Source organism: Cydia splendana, chromosome 2 (assembly GCF_910591565.1).
Source record: "Cydia splendana chromosome 2, ilCydSple1.2, whole genome shotgun sequence".
Taxonomy (NCBI): domain Eukaryota; kingdom Metazoa; phylum Arthropoda; class Insecta; order Lepidoptera; family Tortricidae; genus Cydia; species Cydia splendana.
The window spans coordinates 18,570,708-18,596,460 of NC_085961.1; the positions used below are offsets into that span (position 1 = coordinate 18,570,708).

The 25,753-nt window shown below is 38.0% G+C and overlaps 3 protein-coding genes across 5 annotated transcripts in view; 1 reads left to right on the forward strand and 2 right to left on the reverse strand.

Moving 5' to 3' along the window:
• LOC134805322 (glutathione S-transferase D7-like) overlaps positions 1–23,369 on the reverse strand; it is a 58,141-nt gene extending 34,772 nt beyond the window's left edge. Inside the window, exons 1-5 of one of the 3 annotated variants that reach the window (XM_063778646.1) lie at positions 23,127–23,369; positions 16,856–17,155; positions 16,503–16,615; positions 16,133–16,223; positions 15,689–16,058 (exon numbers count right to left, since the gene is read on the reverse strand). In XM_063778646.1, the coding sequence (XP_063634716.1) occupies positions 15,771–16,058; positions 16,133–16,223; positions 16,503–16,615; positions 16,856–17,155 (792 nt within the window). In that variant the 5' untranslated portion in view covers positions 23,127–23,369 and the 3' untranslated portion in view covers positions 15,689–15,770. Of the gene's footprint in view, positions 1–15,688; positions 16,059–16,132; positions 16,224–16,502; positions 16,616–16,855; positions 17,156–17,439; positions 17,829–23,126 lie in introns of those variants that run through there. The other 2 variants (XM_063778655.1, XM_063778663.1) reach the window with 2 other exon arrangements.
• Positions 8,732–9,796, reverse strand: LOC134799509 (uncharacterized). The gene is made up of 3 exons (XM_063771927.1): positions 9,663–9,796; positions 9,391–9,561; positions 8,732–9,025 (listed from the first exon to the last, which is right to left on the reverse strand). The coding sequence occupies exons 1-3, from the start codon at positions 9,762–9,764 to the stop codon at positions 8,792–8,794; spliced, it is 507 nt and encodes a 168-aa protein (XP_063627997.1). The 5' UTR covers positions 9,765–9,796; the 3' UTR covers positions 8,732–8,791.
• Positions 13,758–14,657, forward strand: LOC134799517 (uncharacterized). The gene is made up of 3 exons (XM_063771939.1): positions 13,758–13,924; positions 14,074–14,173; positions 14,345–14,657. The coding sequence occupies exons 1-3, from the start codon at positions 13,767–13,769 to the stop codon at positions 14,591–14,593; spliced, it is 507 nt and encodes a 168-aa protein (XP_063628009.1). The 5' UTR covers positions 13,758–13,766; the 3' UTR covers positions 14,594–14,657.
• Positions 23,370–25,753: the final 2,384 nt, after the last annotated feature.

Genomic DNA, 25,753 nt, shown 5'->3' on the forward strand with positions numbered 1-25,753 from the left:
ATTTGAGCTACAATTTGAGCCTTAAACAAAGACGATCGGATTAAGGGTTTGCCCTGTAGCTTAACCTTTTTGAAAATAGCCAAAAAGTCAGAACGACATTTTTCACATGACATTTATGACTTCATGTTTCGCAGAGTTCGTTATCGGTGTTTGTTGTGAACTTGTGAATTATCGGGGTTATGATGACGGTAGAGTCAGACCGAGAAAAGTCTGCAACGATTTTGATAGCCCATGCACTATGCAGTGCAAGTGTCATTTTAAACGTCAAACTTCTATGAAATTATGACGTATAAATAACATTTGCACTGCGTGGGCTATCAAAATCGCTGCAGGCTTTTCTTGGTCTAACTCTATCTATCCTGGGTGCCGATTTATGAATTTCGACCGCTCGATTTCGTATATTTCGTCCAATAATATCTCCACTACTAGGCATTTAAATTCTACTAATAGAATTGAAATCGAGTGGACAATACCACTAGATTCCAAATTTCGATCGCTCGTATTTCAAAAATTTGCATTTCGCCGTTTTCCACCGATTTTCGAGTGACGAAATCGAGCGATCTAAATTCAAAAATCGGCCCCCAGTTTGAGACGGGCGTAGATAACGTGTTCACTATTCGACAATCTATGCATTCTTGTGGTACACTTTACGGAAAAACTATCGCACTGTTAGGAATGAGATTTAACATAGTAATTTGTGACGTTCCACGGGTAAAGGTACCTTATGGCGGTCGGTACTTACGTCGCGTAGCACCGCATTAGTATTGGAGCGTCTTTAGTAATAGCCTAAGCGCCAACCGCCATAAGGTACCTTTATCAGTGGAACGTCACATTTAAATTCATGTCTAGATGTGTTATCAGACAAAAATAGATCATCATTTTATAAACCTATAAAAATAAAAATAAGGAATAACACTGTATTACTACTAACGCCATCTGTTAAAAAAATGAGTTAACATTCGTGCTAATGTTAATTATTTATTTTTCTAACAGATGGCGTTAGTAGTAAAAAAAAATAGGACATTCTTACACAAATTGACTAAGCCCCACAGTAAGCTCAAGAAGGCTTGTGTTGTGGGTACTCAGACAACGATACCTATGTGGTATTTTTTTAATTTCAATATTGTCGATGGCGCTTAGGGGCTGTCCATAAATTACGTCATCGATATTTGACGATTTTTGACCCCCCCCCCCCTATCATCATCCAAAAATCATGCTTCAAATGACCCCATTTCCTCCTACTTCATGCTACCGTCATCCGATGTCCAGACCCCCCCCCCCCCTAATTTGAAATGACGTAATTTATGAATAGCCCCTTACGCCATCAACAACGATGAATACAAAAGTGGGTTAAAAAAAATCGATTCTGATCCACCTCGCTTCGCTCGGTTTGATTCCCAATTTAGCATTTTAGTTTCTTTTCTGTGAATACTCCAGGAACATTCAATCTTGCTGTATTTCGCTGCGGAGGTCAATTTACTCGCATGTTCTGTGACGCTGATGAACTGATTGTGTTAGCAAACTTAAATCGGGTATTTTCAGTTTGAGAAACAGTTTTAGTGTTACTTTTGCTTGGAACTGCTAAAATTATAAACAAATTATAGCCACAAAGGCACATGCTGTTTTCTCATCCGACTCATCTTCATGAGCACTTAGGAGAGTAGTACCCAAGATAGAGCTGACGCTGAACCCTGGCAGTACCTAGTGGAGCTCGGGTTTGGTGCAACATAGACACACGCTGTTTTAGACATCCGACTCGTCATGATGATTACTTGGTAGAGCAGTACCCAAGATAGCTGATGCTGAACCCTGGCAGTGCCTAGTGGAACTCAGGTTTGTTGCAACATAGGCACACGCTGTTTTGGTCATCCGACTCGTCTTGATGAGCACTTAGGAGAGTAGTACCCAAGATAGAGCAGATGCTGAACCCTGGTTGCACCTAGCGGGACTCAGGTTTGGTGCAACATAGGCACACGCTGTTTTGGTCATCCGACACGTCTTAATGAGCATTTTTGGAAGAACAGTACCCAAGATAGAGTTGATGCTGAACCCTGGCTGTACCTAGTGGAACTCAGGTTTGGTGCAATATAGACACACGCTTGTTTTGGACATCCGATTCGTCATGATGATCACTTGGTAGAGCATTACCCAAGACAGCTGATGCTGAACCCTGGTAGTACCTATTGGAACTCAGGTTTGGTGTCATCCGACGCTGATGAACTGATTGTGTTAGCAATCTTAAATCGGGTATTTTCAGTCTGAGAAACAGTTTTAGTGTTAGTTTAATAAATAAATAAAAAATAAGTAAATAAATATTATAGGGACATTCTTACACAAATTGACTAAGTCCCACGGTAAGCTCAAGAAGGCTTGTGTTGTGGGCACTCAGACAACGATATATATAATATACAAATACTTAAATAAATATAAAACATCCATGACTCAGGAACAAATATCTGTGCTCATCACACAAATAAATGCCCTTACCGGGATTCGAACCCGGGACCATCGGCTTCGCAGCCAGGGTCACTACCCACTAGGCCAGACCGGTCGTCAAAAGTTTTGCTTGGAACTGCTAAAATTATAGCAACAAAGGCACATGCTGTTTTGGTCATCCTCTCATTTTGTTGAGCACTTGGGAGATACCCAAGATAGATCTGTAGCTGAACCCTGGCAGTATTTAGTGAACCCAGGTTTGTTGCAACATAGGCACACGCTGTTTTGGTCATGTCTCGTCGCTCAGCGATAATATATTTTCGAATTCCGTAGATTCATTTCCAATGTGCTCGATAGTCGTGTGAGGCACGAAATCTGTGATTTATTTTTATTTTTAACGTTATGTGACATTATTCATGAAGATAAAATATAAGGTAAAACTTGCTTATTATGCTCATTAAATTGTATTTTAATACCTATTTAAAATTTCTACAACAATTTCACTAAGTTGGCTATACGAGTAACATACACACCAGTATACACACCTCCTGGGATTCCACAAACTCAGATTTACGCGCATTTAGGACCAAATTAAGGTATCAAAACGATTTCCAGCTTGCTGAGAATTAATTCCTCAAAACGCTTTTTTTATCTAATTTGATTGGTCATGTCGTTGCCCTCGCAAATGTAGTCTAGCTTCCCAGTGAATTTTTTCATATCATTTTCCCTTGATTAAAACGTGTAAAAATTAAATATAAAAACTGCAATATCGCGTTAGCTCCCTCTTAACCCTCGTGCCTTGAAATCTTCGTAACGCTCAAGATTCGTGGTTCAATTTTGGAATCTTTCGCTTACTTGGATATCAATATTAGAACGAGGGGTTAGACAAAAACTTTGCGTCCTTGTAAAATAAATTAATTTATTATTTATTGTTGTTTTCGGTTACCGCGATTGCTACTCATGAAATAACTATGTGCTAATTACTTCCAGACGTTTTGAACCCTTTATTTTAAATACACGGTTTAATCCGTTTACATAATTTTATTTTTGTTTTTATAAAAATTGCATTCTACCTGTTTTTCGCTACAGATTAGACACATTGCCAGACACAATTCGTCTCTGATTATAAAAAAGTCCTAAGAAAAATTCATGGTCGCAGTTCCATTATTACAGCCACAAAACACAGCATATCACAGCGCTTGTTATACCCGACAAAATGTTTGTTGGGTATAAATGGTATAATATGGTGGGTTTTTCTCTAATGTAATAACAACGCCGTTAAATAAACAAGCAAAAGTGAAATAGGTGAGTTAATATACCCGCATTTGCATGAAAAGATATCTAATAAGGAATGAGAATTCATCTATTAAATTATTGATTTTGCAAATTGGCTTTTATTATTTGATTTTCTTGTGTTCGAAATGAAAAGCAGAGTAGGTATACTTATACTTTAAAATCGCGTTTTCCACGATTTGCCTTTAGGTACCTGATATTAATTTATTTATAAAGGGTTATAGGGTTATTTATTTATTTATTTAATCGTATATTATAAATGTAGCGATTTAAAAACTAAACTAAAATTAAAATAAACCTACTTAAAAATTTAACTAATACTTATAATATTATATAAAAACTAAAATATACTAATAAAATATATGAAAATAAAAAGAAGTTATAAAGAGAATACCCCTTCTAGAACCTCCGCCTGCGGCATTGAGCCCATAACGCTGGCTGCGTTACCTCTCTGTATTGCCAGCGATATGCGCTGGGAGAGGTAAGCGCCAGCTCTATGGTCTCCCGAAGCGTCGACCAGCCGTGTCGACAGGTCCCCCATGAAAGTTTTCATGTCCGCCGACCAAGGACCCATTGTTTCCACTGCAAGCCCCGCAAACTCATAATCTTGCAGTAAAGATGAGTATTTGCGGCGCTTGAGTAGTTGGGCCTGGTCGGCAGCAGCGCCAGCCTGTGCCCGGGTAGCCTGGATGTGGGACTGCGCAAAGGTGTCTACGCATGTAGCGTCCCACACCAAAGGCCTACCCAGTCTCCACGGCACCAGTGTGGCTCCGTCCGGTCGCTTACCATCGTCTCTCGCCATGCCTGAGGGTTCTAAAGTAGCAGGCACAGAAACGGTAGCAACCGACCCTCATTTAAATTTGTAATATTGTATAAATACAACAATTCAATTCTCGGGGTACAGTTTTACGAAAATCATCTGTGATAAATAGTATGTACATATATATGTGAAAACAAGCAATGCAAGAATTATGTGTTACGGTTTGAAATCGCATTACAACCCTTTCAAATTCATTGTTTCCCGATGTCCCCGAAGGCTCCTGTGAAAATCTAGATCTACCCATCGTAGTGCCGGTTTTCGCCCACCGTAAGGCCTCTTTCGACGCCCCGTCTCTACCCAGCGTTCCGGCTACGACGAAAAGTCCCCGCTGCCGTCGCTAGAGGCGACTGTGCACCGGTGCACCACACATCGAGAGAGTATCGACTCTGCCGTACCGTGCCAGACGTTAATTGTGAATTTATTTAGTGGTTTGTGTTTGTTATTTGATATACTTATGTAATTTAAAAATGACGGACAAAATAATCTTATATTCTTTTCTAATGTTTATTTTGTAAGTTGCTGTGTTAATTTAGTTACTATCCTATTGTATTTAGTTTAAGACTCTGTACTTTTTACTTAGTTTTAATTGTTAGTTTGTTACTTATGCAGGCTACGACCCTTTCGCAGTGCCCCTACAGCCCTAACTCTTCGCGTACCTTCACCGAGCACGGGCTGAAGGTACATATTACCCGCAAGCATAGAACCCGACCCACCGCCCTTCCTCCTACTCTAACAGTTCAGCCACAACAGCGGCAACAAGCCCTCTCAGGTAACAGTAGTTGTATAGACCTAGATGACCTTGCTACCCTAAAGCAATCTGTACGAGTGTTGCGTCACATACCTAAGGGGGCTCGCAACCTGGCGGCAGGTAAATTGTGCGAGGCTATCGAACAATGTATTAAGAACAACGGCACTCCAGACTGGTTTGCTCTGCTTTCATTTGCCTACTCTGCTCTAAAGGCGCCAGATTCAACCAGCGCAGGCAACTTAACAACCAAAGTTAAACGGAACATTGTATCTTCTGGGGTAATCGATTCTCTTTTTGTGGAAGCTGAGCCGGCCGCTTTGAGACCGCCCTCGATTCTCAGAACTATAGAGTCCAAAGTTTACGAGGGTGACCTTAGAGGGGCAGTACGGGTTCTTATGTCGGATGACGGAATAGCGCCGCCCAATCCTGACACCCTTGCCACCCTAGTATCCAAGCACCCAGCCCCATCTCGACCGTTGACTTTCCCACCTGAACCAGACAATTCCTGTCCCGCTCTCTCTGTCAAGCTGGAAGAAGTCTCACAGGCGCTAGGCTCGTTCAACAATAGCTCTGCTGCCGGCCTGGATGGCATCCGTCCATCACACCTGAAAGAGCTCACTTCCAGTGCTGCTGGCGAGAATGGGCCTCGGTTGCTTGAATATTTAACCAAACTCTGCAATTTCCTACTCAGTGGCCAGCTAAATCCAGCAGTTTATAGCCCCGTATATTTACGGAGCGTCGCTGTGCGCGCTGTCAAAAAAAGATGGTGGCTTAAGGCCTATCGCTATTGGCAGCGTATTTCGCCGCCTGACTGCCAAGTTAGGTTGTCGAGCTGTGCGTGACGAAATGGCGTCTTACTTGCAGCCTTACCAATTAGGTTTCGGCACGAAACTTGGCTGTGAAGCTGCTATTCACGCCACTCGAGCCTTCGTTCTTGACCCTAAAAACGCAGACTCCGTTATCATTAAGATAGATTTAAAAAATGCGTTTAATTCCGTAGAGCGGGACGTACTCTTATCTGAAGTTAGGGAGAAAATACCAATACTGTACCCCTTTCTTCACCAAGTTTACTCATCTCCGTCTAAACTTTTTTTCAATGAGTCCCTCATCCAGTCTCAGGTGGGGGCTCAGCAGGGGGATCCGCTTGGCCCCCTGATCTTTAGCCTCGCCATCCAAAAAGCAATATCCGGTCCTCAATCTCCACTAAACGTTTGGTATTTAGATGATGGCACTCTTGGTGGTAAGCCTGAAGAAGTATACCAAGACTTGGTCACACTCCTCCCACTCCTCCATAATCTGGGCCTCGAAGTCAACACCAACAAATGTGAATTCTTCCCCTGCAGCGCCAATTCACATTCCTCATTACCTTCGTTTAGCACCCTACTACCTGGTCTCAAAGAGCTGTCCAGTCAAAACTTTCACCTCTTGGGTTCCCCTATATTTCCCGATGCTGTTCCTGGAGCTTTTAAGACAAGAGAACAACTTCTCTTATTAGCAAGAGAAAGGCTTAGAAAGCTCTCGGCACATGTAGCTCTGACTTTGCTAAGATCCTGCTTCGCCGTCCCCAGAATCACCTACTTCCTACGCACAGTGCCTACTTGGCTACACCCCACACACATGGACTCATTCGACCTGGCACTAAAAGAATCTGCTGAGTGTCTTTTAAATGTATCCCTCAACCATGACCAGTGGGACCAGGCCTCTTTACCTATTCGCAATGGCGGTCTGGGTATACGACGCTCACGAGATGTAAGCCTTCCGGCCTTCCTTGCGTCGGCGGCCGGGGTTGTGGACCTTGTCACTAAAATTTTACCTTTAGATGGTGCCAAGGCCACAATACCCTATGCCGCCGAGGCTTTGTCGGCTTGGAAGACTCTGAACTCTGATGCGCCAGTACCAGACAAACCTTACCGCCAGCGTTTATGGGATGACGTCGTGGTAAAGAGACTACTCGACAGTCTTATTCATACCGCTGCTGGTTCTGACAGAGCCAGGCTAATCGCTGCCTCCAGGCCTGAATCTGGAGCCTGGCTACACGCTCTTCCCTCCCCAAACTTAGGCACCTTACTAGACAGCGACTCGATGCGTGTGGCCGTTGCTCTCCGCTTAGGTTGTGACGTATGCCAACCACACCAATGCATCTGCGGTTCCACTGTGGAGAGCAACGGTCACCATGCCTTGAGCTGCTGCCGTTGCGCTGGGAGGTTCCCACGGCACCATGCTCTTAATGACATTATTAGAAGAGCCTTAGTGTTAGCTAATGTCCCATGCATGCTTGAGCCGCCAGGTCTCAGCCGATCGGACGGCAAAAGGCCTGACGGCTTGACCCTGGTGCCGTGGGAAAGAGGTAAGTGCTTATTATGGGACGCCACGTGCGTCAGTACTTTCGCCGCCTCGCATCTTAGCCGCACAATACGGTCGGCAGGAGCGGCTGCTGAGCACGCGGCGTCCCTTAAAAAAGCTAAATACTCGGCGCTAAGCGGGTACTTATTCGTCCCCCTCGCTGTCGAGACCTCAGGCTGCTGGTGCGCTGAGGGTATGTCCTTCCTCCGGGAGCTGGGTCGTCGCCTGCTAGAAAGAGGCCTTGACCCCCGCTCCGGGTTTTTCCTGATGCAAAGGCTGTCCATCGCAGTCCAACGCGGCAACGCAGCGAGCGTGATGGGCACCTTTGCGTCGGGGGCAGCCCGGGACGGGCTTCAGTAGGCAATTTTTTATACTTATTTAGTTTATATTTAAGTTTAGTTTTTAATTAGTTTTATGTTTAGTTTATGTATTATTTTAATTATGAAATAAATATATTTTTTTATATTATTGTAATTTGTAATTACCACGATAAATAATTATTAACTCAATTATTGTATTTATATAGGAGAGGTGTAGGTAAAGTCTAAGAGGAATTCATGCTCGCTATGTTGACAACTGAAATAGCCCATCTATTTCAGTTGTCAAGAAATGCAGGATGTAAAGAGTAAGACCCAATACAGCGGTATCTACTTCAAAATTATAAGCTCTAATGTTACTTACTCCCCTATTCATAAAACTTTACAAGCCTCAATTGGTTAATTTACTCGTATGTTTTATTTGTTTCTTACAAATACATAAGTCAAATTACCGATAAGGACAAACAATTAATAACTAATGAAATTGAGGCTTGCAGCGCATTTATGAATATTTAACGCTATTGAACTTTACAGATTTACACATGTTATCATCAATGAATCTTTACTATGGCTGATCAGTACGTATAGTAGGCATAGTATAAGTAATTATATTATTATAATAAATAGGAAATCTAAATAAAATGTATCATTCAAATAAATGAATTCATCGGTGCTAGATATAAAATCGCACTCTATCGGCATGGTATATTTGGCGCTATACAAAAGCCGCCAGTCAGGTTTCAGGAGGACATGGTAACGAAACAAAATAATGTCATCAATAATTTATTAATGTTAAAAATAACAATAAATTAGCCTTATTAAATTTATCCACTTTTACTGCATAGCATTATATTTTCGAAACGCGTCTTCCACGATTTCGGTTGCTCTCGCGATCCTCTGAGGAGTGGCCAGTGAACGGATTTCCCTTTGGAACTCAATAAGCGTATGTCCCTTGTCGCAGAGCGGAGTGAGCTTGCAGATGCCGAGGGCTACGGCGGATCCCAAGATCAGACCAGACCAGTTTTTAATGGCGAAGAATATAGCTTTCTTTACGAAGGCTACAGCAAACTGGAAAAAAAATATTGATCGATACAGATCTTTTCTTGTTTGAATAACTTGAATTCTCTAATTAGTTTTAAGGTGGAGCTGGTAGCTCGAAGTGTTCCAGTTCAGGTTCTTCTACTGAAGGAAATGGTACATTAAGCTGCAAAAGAGCATATCCAATTGTTGGATGGAATTCATAAAGTACCTACCTAGGTAGGTAGGTATGCGCTTTTACATAAAAGTGATGGGAAAAAAATATTTACATTAATGTGTGCATTGGTGAGACAACCTTCATAAGAACTCTTATCGTCTTTAGTTTATGTTTTAATACATGAATCCAACTTGTAGGTACGTAGAACTATATAACCATTCAAGAATTTTAAACTCACGGAAACAACAGTAGCCACAAGACCCAATTTAGTGGCAACGATTGCAGATTTTGGCTCCTCGGGTTCAATCACTGCGGCGTATGCTGGGCTCGGCTCGAGGTTCGCTACTCTATTGCCTACACCCCTCGTCATATACCCCTCGTGATATGGAAATGGCACTGCCGAAATCATCTGCAATTATATATGTAATTTTACAAAAATGCGTCAAACATAAAAAATAAACATTAGCACAAAACATGGAAATGTTAATTTTAAAGATTGAATAAACTTACGTTCGGTGAAACTTCATATTCAATTCCATTGTCCAAATATTCAAAATTGACTGCTGCTGAAACTGCCAAAATGGCAAAGACTACTGATAGAAACTTAAGCATTTTGTTGTTTTAATTTACTTTTTAAATGTGATTTAAATAAGACAGTGTTGTTGAACACTTAATGGTCAAGTGGTAGGATCTTATACCGAACCTTGTTTAAATACATATCGTTCTTGAGTTAGGGTAATTAACAAATTGAAATCTACACTTCATTAATGCTCGGTAACTTGAGTGATTCACGTCATGGATTATGATTAATTTGCTTATGTATATCCCTTGAAGTCGCAGAAACCATTTGAATAATTAAAATAAAATAGAAATTCCAATAACTCAAAAATGAATGCCACTTGAAAGGATAATCGAACTCTAGTTCGATTTACTAACTTAAAACAGTTTTCTAAAATAATTGTAAAAATAATAGAATAATGGCAGTTTATATATTTCCAAGTAGGTACCTACTCCGTCGAGTAGGCGTAACAAATCTGACGACTAGCTTTAATTTGGAATTTATTGCCCTTAACCCTTAAATGCATGATGTTTTTCTTTTTGCCCGAAATTAATATATGTGTTACGTAATTGTTTGCTGACTATGGGAAAAATTGAAAAAAAAAATTATAACATCGGATTTTCACTGCGAAATCAGTGTTAGCTATGCAACTATAGGCTAAATCATATTTATGTAAATAAATAATTTTTAGTAAGAGTTATATAAAAAATCTTACTACCATCAGAAAGGTACACTATTTGTGATATACCTATGGTAAAGGTTTTAAATATAAACTAATTACAAACCCCGAAAAAAACATCCAAAATCACATACTAAAAGCCGTTTTGTCGACAAAATAGTGTTTACAGGCCTATTCGGATTTCGAGATAATCACAAGATCTTGAGACGATTTAGAGATCAACTAGATCTGCATTAGATATCGACTAGATGTGACTTGGATATCTAAGTCATAACTTGTCGAAATCGTTCAAGAGGACCTCCAGAATCGCGGAAACGTCAAATTTGACATATCTATCTTACAAATATCTTTAAATTATTCGTATCGTAACTTGTTGAAGTCTAGTGGAAATCTAATTCATTTTCCGAATGGAGCCGTTAGTTTTAAGTTTATAAAATACATATGTATGTATGTTAGTCTGTAAGGTATTTGTAATATGGGCCTTGTTGCCTGAATTAAATTTCCAAATACTTAAATAAAAATAAATAAATAAATAAAAATCATCAACTTCTGGGTTTTTCCAAGCTTTCCGAAAATTCGTCTTAAAACGAACGTAATCTTTATAAATTAAAATACTGCTTAAATTTAAGTAAAAAATCTCAAAACGGATTAGTTTTACCAATGAAATAATATATAGGAAAAAATAGGTTTTATCTAATTATGTATAAAATTTAATGTTTTTGTTGTGTAGGCTGCATACAGGTATTAGGGGTTAAATATGGTAAACAATTTCCAATTTTTCCATTGGCTGTTATCATTAGTGTATGTTGTGTGTATTCATTATTATTATAAATGGGCTTTTTCTTCCCCGCTAGGAGGGATCAAAGTGGCACTTTTCTTCCCTGCTAGGAGGGATCAAAGTTGTACTTTTCTGTTCTAGGACACGATTTTTTCTTTCTTGCATACTATTATTTTTTTTGGTCAAATAATACATATTTTGGAACATAACAATTTCCTCATACTTGATGTGAAAAGCAGTATGTGTCACACGGTATCAAAATTATTTCGTCTTGGGCGTTAACACTTGAAACCCTCATTACGCCCAGGATTCAATGTACGCCCTTGACGGAAATATATAATTTTGATCCCCTGTAACACAAACTACTACAGGGCCGGGCTGTTCATTTTAATTTTTTTCGTTCGAAATTTAACTAATATTGGTCAGAAGTGTACGAATAATTACTGCAGTTACATTATCTTATAGGTACCTTTAAACGAGCAATTCTAGTATATTTATTTATATCTCGGAAACGGCTCTAACTATTTCGATGGAATTTGCTATATGGGGGTTTTCGGGGGCGAAATATCGATCTAGCTAGGCTAGCTTTTTATATGTTTTCCGAGCAAAGATTGGTCTCCCAGATATTTGTAAAAGTTTTAACAGTAGTATTAATATAAAGGCAGGGCAGTAATTTAAAGAGCAGTATTAATTTAAATTCCATAATAGGTACTAGAGTTTTCGTAGTTTTCGGAGCGACTCAAGACGTCAAGACTCGAGAGTCACGACGCACCTATATTAGTAACCAGAGAAAAGAAAAAGTTTCATTTATTGGTTTATTATAACACTGAACTTATTTATTTCCTTACATATTACTTACTTCCTAACTATTTAATTAACACAACTGCAAAAATGCACAAATGGAATGTTTTTTTTTTTTGCTCAACACAATCTTTAAACAATCTATGCATTGTTTTGTTTATAAATATAAAATTACTTTTTTTCTTAGCCTAGTCAAGTCAGTAGTGTCTACGAAGTCCTCTGGAATTCCTGTAAGGGCATAGTAAACCAGTACCAGATGAACCGGATCACTCCCTGAGTCTAACTACGGTTGGACTTGTCACATAAAATTTATTTATCAAAAATTAACAACAATCACAACGAGGTAAGTGCGAGTCTGACTCGTACCACAATGGCTCTGCACCGTCACACAATTTTTACATTGTTTTATAATAGTATTTACCCATCAAGGAGCACGGTGTTTCGAACATTTGAGAGGCGTGCGCGTAGCCGAATCCAACGCGTAGAGTCCCTTTTGACACTTTAATGAGATGTAAGGTAGGTTAGGGGTACACCAAGCGGATGCTGCTCTTGTCGGTGTCATGGGACGAAAGAGAAGAAGAGTGTTAAGGCTATTGAGAATTGTTATAGAATCTAGAATAAATTGACTATCTGAAAGCGATAGACTAAATCCAGCTCTACGGGGCAAAAAACCGGACGCCTATTCTATATTGTAGTAAGTTACGTTACGTTCCTTTAGAAAAATTACAGAATATGGGATTATTTATCAATTATTATATTAGAAATAGTATTATCTCTTAAACTTAACTCGTTTTTGATAATAATATACATATATGTTGATATGAAAGTTTCCTTTTACATTATTTTCATATGATAGCCTGAAGTAAAAAAGCCATGCCCATGGTACAGTGGCGTTCAAAAGTGCTTAGATAGATGTCGACCGGAATGCCTTAATAATTATTACGGTTGAAACATCTCCATGCACTTTTGAACGCCAGTGTACATTTGGGTCAACGGTCCCGATATACCTACCTAGGTACTTCATAGTCACACACGTTGATCCTATTTCTAAAATATAGATAGAATAGCGGAGGTATTTTATTATTTATAAAATCGCAGACAGGCTTTTACAATATTTTTATGTCACGAAATGGCCTCATCTCAGCATGTTGCTGGCGACTTCCAGCTCTAATCTTCTGATAAGACCATTAAGTAAGAAAAAACACGGAAGGTAACAAACAAAAAGAAAAGTAACATAAAATAAACCAAAAATAAATTACATACAGTAGACAAACTTAGTTATAGAGAAAAGAGGTACAACATGACGACATACACGGATAAACACCGATCGAACCTGTATTAGTTCTGTAATATTTAGGTACCATACGTAGCGTTAGGTAAATACATATAAACCCCTACTAACTTGAAAATTTTATGTAAAATTTTATTGAAAATATCAATTATAGAATAACTAATCAGCTACAAGTTTCTTTTGAATAATTACGAATATGATCTATATAATCACTGTAATTAGGTAAGTATAAACTCAATGTGCAAGGTAAAGTTATAGACTCTCTTTTTAATCACCAAATTAAGGAAGTCATTTTCTAATTGTCATTACGCAAATTTAGTATATAATTCACTAAAACCGAGGATAGGGCATCACTTCCTCTTCGAACTTTCAACTATTCATCACCAACTTAGGGTGTAAAATAACTAGGTATTCAAGGTGAGTAAAAAAAATAAAAACTCGTTTGTATTTTGTATTCAAATATATTGTCTTGTTCGATTAATACTTATACTTGTTTATAATTTTAGATGGCGCATCAATTACTTTTGGTTGTGTTGGCATGCTTTGCTGGTTTGGCCGCCGCCCAAACCTACCAGGCATATCCTACTCATCTATATCCTGTGGAACACCGAGCATACAGGGGAATCAGACCCATAGCAGAGCTACCCTCATCCAGCGCTTATGAGTAAGTTGATTTCTTAGCTTTATTCGACCATAGCGACTGTATTTTTCTATTTTTAGACAAAAACATCGCTATTTAAGCCCATTAACAAATTCTTGAATAATAAAAACAAGTATAAACCAGGTGCCGTAATAAAATATTTTGTATTGCAGATTCCAAGTTGTACCTGCCAGTGCCGTACCTGCCAGCGCCGTAGCAGAATACGATATCAGCACGGATTTGTCCATCTGGGATTATATCCCAAACCCAATAGTGAGTAATGTAATCCATTCATAAAGATATTACCTGTTATTCCATTCATTCATTCACAAATCTTCATCTCTACCTAACATCTTTTACAAATTTTACTAGCCGTAATTACTAGAGAGAATATTAGCCTACATTCCTTTATGTTAAATAACAGTATTTTTGTTTGTTTTACAGTCTGCCCTGTCATGCGTACCTTCAAAGGCTCTGTCTGTGGCCAAATGGACCTTAGCTAAGGCTCCGTTGATTATTCTGGGAATGGCGCTTGTCATCGGATTCTGTGCGTTCACCCCCTACTGCACCCTTATCATCGAGAAGCCTTTCACCAGAGAAATCAGGTCCCTCAACATCCCCTTCCTCGATGAAGTTGAATACTACGTCAAAGAGGCCTACCACAAGTATAAAGCGATGCAGGACGATCATTAGTTTAGGTGTTAGCTTTAATATTTTATTGTACTTATTTATTTTAAATAAACACTGAGCAACAAAACCATAGCTTTATTTAACAGTCCCTACATATTGATTCACGATGCAATATTTCATTAATCACACGTAAATATTTATGATACTATTGCGATTATTAATATAATTATGTTTAAATAGAATCAAATAAACGATCTAGTAAGTAGAGCATGCTCCAACTCCTAGTTTTGCAACGTTATACCTACTATTAAAAAAACTTATAGGATAAACACACGTATTGATCTAGCCGGAGTTTTACTATTGAACCGCTAAATCTTTATTTAAGAGAAAATGTTAGACATTTCGCCTTATCTTATATAAAATAAATATCATCATCATAGGACAGTCTTACACAAATCGACTTAGTGCCACAGTAAACCCAATAAGGCTTATGTTAAGGGTACTAGACGACGATATATACCTATAATATGTAGGTATATATGAATACTTAAATACATACACAATATCCATAACTCGGGAACAAGTATTTGTGATGAACACACAAATAAATATCCTTGCCGGGATCCAAACCCGGGACGTCCAGTTTTGTAGGCATAGTCACTACCGACTAGACTATGGAGGCCGTCAAATATTAAATTAAGTTTGCCGGCCGTGAAATTATAATTTATAAATATTATAATAGGTAGTTTATCGTTTAGCAAAATTAGACAATTCAGCCATGGCATGACATTTTAATATCAAATACATGTACATATATTGACGCGATCGGGCGAATGATAGATAACAAAATGATATCACTTTGACATCGAAAAGTAAGTTTGAATTGGCCTCAATTTTAATTTTCTGTCATTTTAATTTAACTTTAACTATTAAATGAGATAGAAACTTCAATGATTATTAATATTTTATTAAGAACCTACCTACAATAGCTTGGAATATTACCTAGGTAGTAGGTACCTACATATGAAACCTGAAACACTTCAGCAGATGCTTTAGTAGGTATATAGTGAAAGTCTGAGTTAGATTAAGGGATGTCCTAAAGGGAACGGGTTAACATATAAGGATACACATATGTAAACATGAAACAAACAAATACAAATGATAGGAACTTTTATTATCATTAAAATAAAATCTTTTAGGTACAATACAAATCGAATAAATCTCTAAGAAAAACATTTTTTCAGTTATGAACATTAGCGCGTCTTCGCCTCACGGCGTCGACATTCTGTATCTTCTGGTACTTATCGATGGCGGACTTGACTAAAGTGGCGGCAGTGCTGATATTCTCCAGGCGCTCGGGAGTGATGAGCGAGCGCATCTCTTCGTGGATGGGCCCAACGCCGTGGAACGCGATGGTGCACAAGTTCGTGTACGTGCAGACGCCGATGGTCATTAAAGAGCCGAGGAGTAGTACGAAGATACTGCCGAAGAGCCAGGAGATTGCTCTGCCTGCGTAGTTGACGATCGTCTGAAAAACATTAGTAATTATAATATGGCCTGATAACTTTAATTTGTAATCAATCCTCATCAATTAATCCTTACCCTCGAGTCCGGAACTTGGCTCCATAACAAACTGAACGGAGATGTGTCGGGTTCGTAATAATTTCCGACGCTGTTGCCATACACGTCGTATCTGGATACAAAATAAATAAAATAATATTTAATGAATACCAAAGATATTATGATAAACAAAAGTACTTTGAAAACCAGAGTACTCATATTATTAACGATTAATTATAACTTGAAGGACGAGATAGCGAGTCTAGAGATAGAGTAAGACAGAGTATTAAGACAGAAAGGCGACTAATTACAGCAAAAACGGTTTACAGCTGTGAACACAAGGGTGTTACCACTATTTTGGAAACTCGTCAAATGTAATGAACTAATAATGATTTGACCACTGGTTACTTACCCATTGGCCTGAGGGTAGCCATCGTAGCCGTATCCTGGGGCATATGGAATGTCCGGATACGTCAACTCAGGTTGAACTGGCACGAACGCGTAGTTGGGTATTTGTTGATTGTCCTGAAAAAAAATGAATCTATAATATATTTAATACATAAATCTTGAAAAAAAAACGAAATACCTCAGGGCTTAAAAGTACCTACCTATCTAATATTGCCGTTTGTTTGGATAACATCAAATAAATTAACTGATCATCACACAATTATTAAAATCCGGCATTCGTCAAATACCTAATACAATTTCGAAATTGCCAAAAGTTGCACATAATAAAGTCGATAATAAGAATATTAAAGTGCTTACAACTCTGTTCACTTCAGAAGCTGCTCCGTTCGGCTGGTCCGCCAACATCTGATCGTACTTCACGACTGAACCCGTGGGCTTGACGGGGTGCACATTCACCCGCCCAGTCTCTTTGTCTTCAGCTCTGTAGATCGGGCGAGGGTCCAACTCGGGCTCCGACGCCTTCTTAGACACAGGATGGGTGGACACTGGCTCGGCATTAGGATCGGGGTTAAAGGCAGTCTCCTGCAAGCTGTGTCGTGGTAACTCTGCTGAGAGTACAGCGCTCGCTATGCAGAGGATTGATAGTAACTTGAACATCTGCAATAAATACAATACATATGATACATGAATAATCACAAGGGGCTTTAAAATTACTTATAGGCTCAAAGTTTATATTTTTATTTTTTGCATATTTACAGTACATCAGGTACCTAATGCTAATCATTAAATCCAATTAATCTAAGCACTAATAAAAAACCTATCACAATTTCTTACTCAAAAATAGGAAGGTACCTACAGGTTGATGAAGATCAGAACCACGCTATGAGTTCAACTGATACGAGTACAATATAAAAAACAGGTAAAAAGTTCGAGTCACTTACCTTAGCAATTTCTCAGCACGTAGTGACCACGGCAGAATCTCACCAATAACTATTTGTTTAAAGTTCATCCCTCACCCTATTTATAGGGAATCCCTAAGAGGAGGTACCATGGAAGCTTTTGGTTATCGCTAGAGCATTGTTCCAAGTAAAACAAAGCCGATAAGGATTCGTCAAATAAATGGAATGCGCAAAAACATTTAGTGCATTTTTCGTCGCTCTTTTTTTTTATTGAAAACATACCAGATGTTGTTTATAACGGGAACCCTATACTGGTGAGCTGTCTTGTAGCCTTTAGGTTATCATTTTAAAGGCGGAATTTGTTTCCCAAAAATAAGGTAGATAAATAAAAAATTGTTAAGCATACGATGGAAGGCACCCAATTCTGACGATATATTTTGGCACGGAGCGAGAGCGCTAGTATTTCGAGTCAGAAATGGATGGTTTCACTGGAGTTAAAGACTCTACTTTTCATTTCAATTGGCAATGAATCCCATGACTTGGCATAGGCACTAGTTTTTACGAAAGCGACTGCTATCTGACCTTCCAACCCAGAGGGTAAACTAGATCTTATTGGGATTACGATGTTCCCCTCGGTCGGTAAGTAAGGTACAGTCAGCTGCAGAGAGAGCTGAACTCCCCTGCATACAATTAGTCTATGGAGAGGTCACCTCACTCTGCAGCTGACTGCACATAATGTTATCATATGAATTTAGGAGGTTTACACTCTTAGCCGAGCTGTATTTAGTCCGTCTTATAATTTTGAAAGGAATCTAAGAATTCTCAATTATAACATCTGGCGTTCAGGCCGTACCTAACAGCAAGCCGTTCATTCTTTTAGGATAATGGTTCCTAATCCATTTAGATACCTGCGTTATTGCTGCATTGACACGTGTATTTAAATGACGGTCTGTGTAAACAATAAATTATACACAACTTTTACAACTACCAATAAAGGTAGACCCTTAATATTTTTTTATGGTTTCTTTAAAACCATTTGTAAAAGGTTATGAGAAATAAAAAGAAATATAACAGTAAGTCGTGCGCAACGACCTACATATTTCCGAATTAGCAATTCCCGATCGATTGGAGTGAATAAATTAGAAACCCATTTACTAAGCTCTTACCCTACATCGATCGATAAGCCATTATTAGGAACCTCTTTTAACTGCAGTAGTAAAAACTTTTTACAAAAAAAAGAAAACCGACTTCAAAAAGAGTGAAATAAAATTATCCTTTTTTAAGTCTATGCGTTACCAACTGATATGTTTGAAGTCGGTGCCAAGCCAAATTTTGAAGCATACCATGATTTTGGTGCGATTCGATAAGGATGTACGTTGGATTGCCTTACACGACCATAATGAACGTACTTTCTGTAGGTACAGTCGACGTTAAAAATATGTTTACACTTTTCGTCTTATTACAAAGGTGCAAGAGTGTAAACATATCGTTGACGTCGACTGTACCTAAGAACACACGATCAAACCTTCTTGGCACAGTCCGTACCATGTTTGTCGGCACATTAGTGTAAATCCAATGCATTTTCTTGCCGTCGTATTTTTTAAAGAGCATTTCTTACTAATGCTCGAACAGTCTATAGCACGCTAGTGTGGGATTGGGACTGAGTTATTCCCGTCCCTTATTCAGAGGACTACATTTCAAAATATAAAACAATTCAAGGAATTTACTTTCTTGCCAAATCTCAGCTAAAGCGGTTTAGTTATTTAGCCATGAAAAGGTGACAAAGAGGCAGACAGAATCACTTACACATTTATAATAGTTACTAGTACAGTTCTAATGGGATTTATAGTCATAAAGCTGATTATTTTGACGGGTATTGTTACTACTTGGCTTGGCACCGACTTCAAACATATCAGTTGGTAACGCATAGATTTAAAAAAGGATAACTTTGTGAAGTCGGTTTTCTTTTTTTTGTAAAAAGTTTTTATTTTTCCATTTTTAGTTTTAACGCATTGTTAAGAGCGCGACGCATGAATAAAAAACAAGATCATGTTCAACACTTAATTCGTGTATGTGCCTACTTTAATAAATATGTAATCAGGAATTTTCTCGAGTCCGTCTGGGAAATTATAATTCCTGTCACTACACTAAATTCATCCTCCGCCCCGCCACTGACCCAATTCCTCAACCCCCTGATCACTCTACCTCACAGCGCATCAACCCCTGATCCACGAACCCCTCGACCCTAAACCAGCAACCCTTCAACCGCCATTCCCCGACCCCTTAAATCCTAACCCTAACCCCCGATCAGTAGCCTTACCAGCTTACCAAGAGTTTGACATTGATTTATTCGCTAGCGTGTGTGTAACTTACTTTCTTTGCTTCTCGCTCGTACTGGCATATTAGTGCGAGCGAGATGCATAAAAAGTAAGTTACAAAGACGTTAACGAATATGTCAATGTCAAACTCGTCATCATCATCAAATTCAGGAGTTCCCTCAATTTCTCATGGATTCCATGATCAGACCAGAACCAAAAATAATACGGAAACACCTTGGAGGTAACTCCTTCCAAACAAAAAGAAAATTACTCAAATCAGATCACAGGTGCCGGAGTAATCGTCATACTACATTTAAAAAATCATTATCATTATCATCAAAACAATCATCATCATCAGGTCTATTTCATCAAAGTGGTGGTTTTCGGGAGAAAATGCTCGAGTTGCTTAAGAAAACACCCAAATCACCATGCATGTGCCTTTAAAAATTGAGGAGTTCCCTCAATTCCTCATGGATCCCATCATCAGAACAGAACCAAATTAAAATGGTACCAACTCGGAGGTAGCTCCTTTCAAACAAAAAAAGAATTACTCAAATCGGACTACGGCTATCGGAGTAATCGGTGAACGTACATAGAAAAAAAAAAGATAGCCACAACCGAATACAGAACCTCCTCCTTCTATGAAATTGAAGTCGGTTAAAAATTATAGTATAAATAATAAGGCCAGGGGTAAGTATGTTGGGGTCAAACTTAATCCGATAAGGGTGTCAGAAATTATTTAAAATCCTAATACGAGGGTCGCACTGAAATATTCGGGAATGGGACACTTAGAAATAACATAATAGAAACAGGCATATAATTTATAAAAATGTAACTCTTTATAAAACTTTTAAGGTATATTCCATTTGGTTGTCATTTGTATTTAAGAATTACTGGCAATTTGAAAATTGTATGTCGAACATTATTTGAATTTTTGGCCAAGTGATTTTTCGGATCATATTTTTAAACGGTTTTCAATATGCCCTCAGCGAACAAATAAAAGTTACAATGGGCTTCTGTTATTTTTTTATGAACTAGAGTTCATCGTACGCTCGTTTGCAGTTAAAATTAAATATGAAAGTCACTTTCATTTTATCCCATGGGTGATCTTAAAGAAGCATGTCATTCCAAAGCGACGTCAAAAATTAAAATCGCATTTGTGCTGTTAATTAAAAAGACTGCCAAAAAAGTTGCATATCGGCAGATTTCGACATTCCTAAATATTCATATGACAACAGTAAAAAAATCTTTTATATATATATATATATGTAAAAAAACTTCAATTCCGTTGGCTACTCCACGAATTTCATACAAAACCACTAAGGCCCCAAAATCGCCATACAAAAAGGACTTTCGGATTATGAGCCGTGTGCATTACAGAATGATTACTTTCAAAAGAAAATTTATATGCGTGGTCAGTTTGAGTTTAAGTATGTATTAAAATAAAGATTGACCGTCTAGATGCGACAGTTTTCTCTATTCCCGACATTTTCAGTGCAACCCTCGTAAAGGCTTAATTTTTTTTAAGTACAGTCACCTGCAATAATACGTGACACAACGAAGGCCGCAAGAATATCTGACACGATCTTATTCGTAGAGACATAAGAGCGTGTCACATATTTTTGCGGCCTTCGAAGAGTAACATATTATTGCAGGTGACTGTACAAGCTGTAAAGGATTAATTATACTCTATCTACCTATACGAAAATGACCTAGGCTTAGGTACCTAATAAAATTTTCCCAATGCTCCTGGGCAACAATGATTTGGCAAATGATGAGCAAAAGACAAGCTTTTATGAACATATATAATTATAACGTATTTATATGACACACACATTCGCAAACGTGAGCTAAACAGTTACCTAAATTAAATTGATATCGTATTTTACGGGTCTGTACCTAAATTACTAACTTGCAAAGTACAAATATAGAGGTACCCATATACCTACGAGTACTTACATCATATTCAAAGGCTTGACTGCCCTTTCGCTGCCCCGTGGTAATTTATATCAACTACCTAATGCGAAGCTAATAGGTACCTTAATTTGCGTTAAAAAATTAAACCCGTTTGCGTAATACCCCAATTAGACGGTTCAAGAACTTACATGCGATTTTCAATTTTATTTTTATATTTAAATTTCCCTAAATTGTCCCCAAAATTTCACTTACCCCTAGAGATGGGTAACTACCCGGTAAATACCCGATATTTACCTACCCGCGGGTAAATACGCGGGTATTTTCGTTTTTCTTCTAAATTTGATGTGTTTAATGGTATGTGAGTATAAATAAGATTAATTTAAGTATTTTTTTATAATGTTACATAAAATGTATGTTCAAACTAATTACGAAAAGGTTGCTATGAGGTGAAGTTCGATTTTAACATATCAGTCCAATTAGAAAAATCGTGTATATCATTCCCTGGCTTCCGGAAATGTTTTAAAATGCTTTTAATATACATTAGAAAGATGAAAATAAAGAATACTTATGAATGATAATAAAAAAAAATTGTGCAGTATCCCAACTTGGGAAGCTTATAAGTCAAACACATTTAGTTTTAGGACAAAAATGTATATAACCTTTTTTGTAGAAAATTATGTCTACTTTAGTTTGTACATACAACACTTTTCGATATTAATGACAGATTCCAAGAAATATGAAAAAGTTCACTTTTGCCCCCCTCCCCCCAACCACACCCCCCGCCGACCGAAGTTGGAATGTGTATTATCAACGTATAAGTACGATAATTTACTCAAGTCTAAAAAAAATACTCTTATGACGGCGTTTTTTTAATATTTATCAAAATTGTACTAAAAATTCCTTAGTTACAACTGCAACTGCAACTAAACCATTTCATTTTAAATGACACACAATAATTACAGCCATTAACTCGGTTTATATCTCCACTTTAACACAAATCGACATGTGCAACAAGAAATGAATCTACCCGTCCATTTGGGTAGATACGGGTAAATACCGGGTAGATGGGTATTTACCGGGTATTTACCTGGGTGGGTAAATTGGGTAAATACCCGCGACCCATCTCTACTTACCCCCCTTGTTTGTTTAACACGTCGATAACATAAAACACGATAAGGGCATTTAACTTTTAACGTGCGAACCGGTAGAAATTTTACAGGAATCAGCGAGACCTATCAAAGTTACCTACTCCAATTTTCACTTTAAATGTTTTGATTTATTTATGTTTACCCTTTTTCTAATGCCGAAAAAACGAAGTTTATAGACCTTAGAAACAGTTTCTAAACTCTACCTACGTGCCGTATTTTATATTCACGCGACACGTGTCGTAGTTTGGTTTCCCGCCTAAATGGAAAACGCGGGACGTCTACAAACAAGTCTCTGGTTTGACATGATAAAAGGTACTTATATCTAGTATTTATAGTTAACACTTACCGTTTGACGTATTCCCAAAATAATTTAACCTCTTCTTCCAGGTATTCTCCCATATTCTATGCACTGACCCGTTTAGCGTAAAATGACGCGATCATTCTATAAATTAATAAAACACACAGAAAATCACACAAAAACGTCCGGTGCCACTTTTGTCACTATATTTAATATAAAAATAATTTTGTCTGTTAAAGAATACACACGATCAAACTTACGAAGTTTCGTGTAGTTACTACCCTGGTAGACGCGGCACTTCAGCCCCTGGCGATACATTTTTAAATAGGCACGGTTCAGGGTTATAATAGTAATCGATTGCCATTCCATTCATCGGCCAGTCTAGCCACGATCTACATTCAATAAACCGCTAAATATGAAAAACTGATTCATTAATGCCCCAAGTAACAATTTGTGGTTGTATAGTAGTCGATAGAACGTTTCCCAAATACCACCTAAGGTCCTATAAAAGACCTAAGAAGATTGTATAAAGCCGAAATGGCGCATCTTATGTGCCATTCAGTGATATAGTAGACCTGTAGCAGTGTCAGTCGTGACGTGCTAATTTGTTGTCATTAACGCCATTATAGTGTTAATTTATACTATAGTAGCATTTGAGATTCCATTATAGTGCTTGTTTTATACTATAGTAGTATTTGAAATTCTATTATAGTGCTTTTTTATACTATTGTAGAATTCATAGTTCCTTTACTACGAAATTTGCTATCAAGTTTTCCATCAACTGTTGTGAGTGGTTTTGTTGTGTGTTTACTTCACAAAAACGGTACTAAGTAAAATGGTGATAAATAAAGACGTTATATTAATATGCGCCATTTAGATGTCGAATAATTCGGTCCTTAGTGCAAAAAGTATATGGGACGGAAGTTTTACCGTTAGAATAGTATTAGGTTAATGAGGAATTTTAAATGCCCCCTCGATTTATTTATGTTTTTAATAAAATATTATGATATTCACCATAGTTACTACTATACAGCCAAGAAGTAAATCCGACGCTTTTATAGGCTAACTATAGAACTTACCACGAAATATTCACCGCCATCATGATTAAAATTAGGGTTCCAAAAGAATTTTGCTGTGACCCAGTTGCACCTACAAACTCTTTAGAAAGATATAGGATTTTTTTTAAATTTAGATGTAGTCATTACTGTTGTTTCCTTTTTCAATGTGATTGGTAAAAAAAATGTGCTAATAATGGATGTCGATAAATATCTAAACCGTCACGATTTTATGCTTGTATTAAATCATTGATGATAAATCTCACCTACAATCACTAATATTACTGGGGTCTTTTTTATCAATTCATTAAAATATAAAAATATTTTGTACGGAACCACATTATGTGCCCTAATAGCATTTTCTTGTAGGGATTTTGTTGGGCCTTTGTTTACGTATTAGTTGGGCAACCGTTATATTTGGCCGTACGATTTGCTGGAGGGCCCTCGACAAAGGCCCTCCCGAAGATTCCCAAGAGAGGGCCATAAGAGTAATTTTTTCGTTGGGCCTATTTAAATAAATCATACAATTATTCAACGGTGGTGGTTCTGGTTGGGCCGTGGTTGGGCCTATACACATTTGTTTGATGGTTGGTTAATTGTTACATTTGGCCGTACGATTTGCTGGAGGGCCCTCGACAAAGGCCCTCCCGAAGATTCCCAACAGAGGGCCATTAGAGTAATTTTTTCGTTGGGCCTATTTAAATAAATCATACAATTATTCAACGGTGGTGGTTTTGGTTGGGCCGTGGTTGGGCCTATACACATTTGTTTGATGGTTGGTTAATTGTTACATTTGGCCGTATGGCTTGCTGTAGGGCCAACTGCAAAAAAATAAAAAAGGGCAATTTTTTCGTTGTGCTTCTGTTTGCAAATTCAACAATTACCCAACGGCAAGTCAGGTAGGTCGGTAGGTAGTCGTGCACCAGGTTGAAGGCCCAACACAGCTTGTCCCACAAAGGGTCAACATTGTAACTTTAACGTTGGGCCTTGTGTAGGATTCTTACAATACTACCGTAGGTAAATAGTTGTGTAATTTATAGTGTGCCTACAGTCTAATTATGTAATGGGCTTTTGTTTACGAGTCCTACAGTTACCCTACGTTAAGTAAGTGGTTGTGTAATACGACGTTGGGCCTTTGCTGATAAATATTACAATTACACTACGGTAGGCATTGGTTGTATCCACATGAAGGCCTAGCCTAGGCTAGGCAGCAGTTGTTGTTAATCTTCTCTGTATCGTTCCAATTTTAGTATATGTACTGCCGAAGCAAGTACACTTACTATACACTCTAATTTGTATATATACTAACCGCACTTCGAAACTTCGTAAGCGAGATTTATGTTTTTTGAGATTTAAATTGAGAAAATGTTGGTAAAATACAATTTTTTAAATTTATGTATAAATTTTATAGTTATAGCTATTAGATTTATAAGTTACTTTAAAAAAATATTATGATTATATCCGGAATAATCGAGAAAATAACTATAACTTCGATGTTTGGAGACAGTAACGCCATCTAGTGACGCCACAAGCAAACTGGTATTGTTGGGCATCAGTACCACAGCCAATGTTGGTAAATGCGATATTTGTGCTCACTGGGCCAACGAATGTTATCCTTGT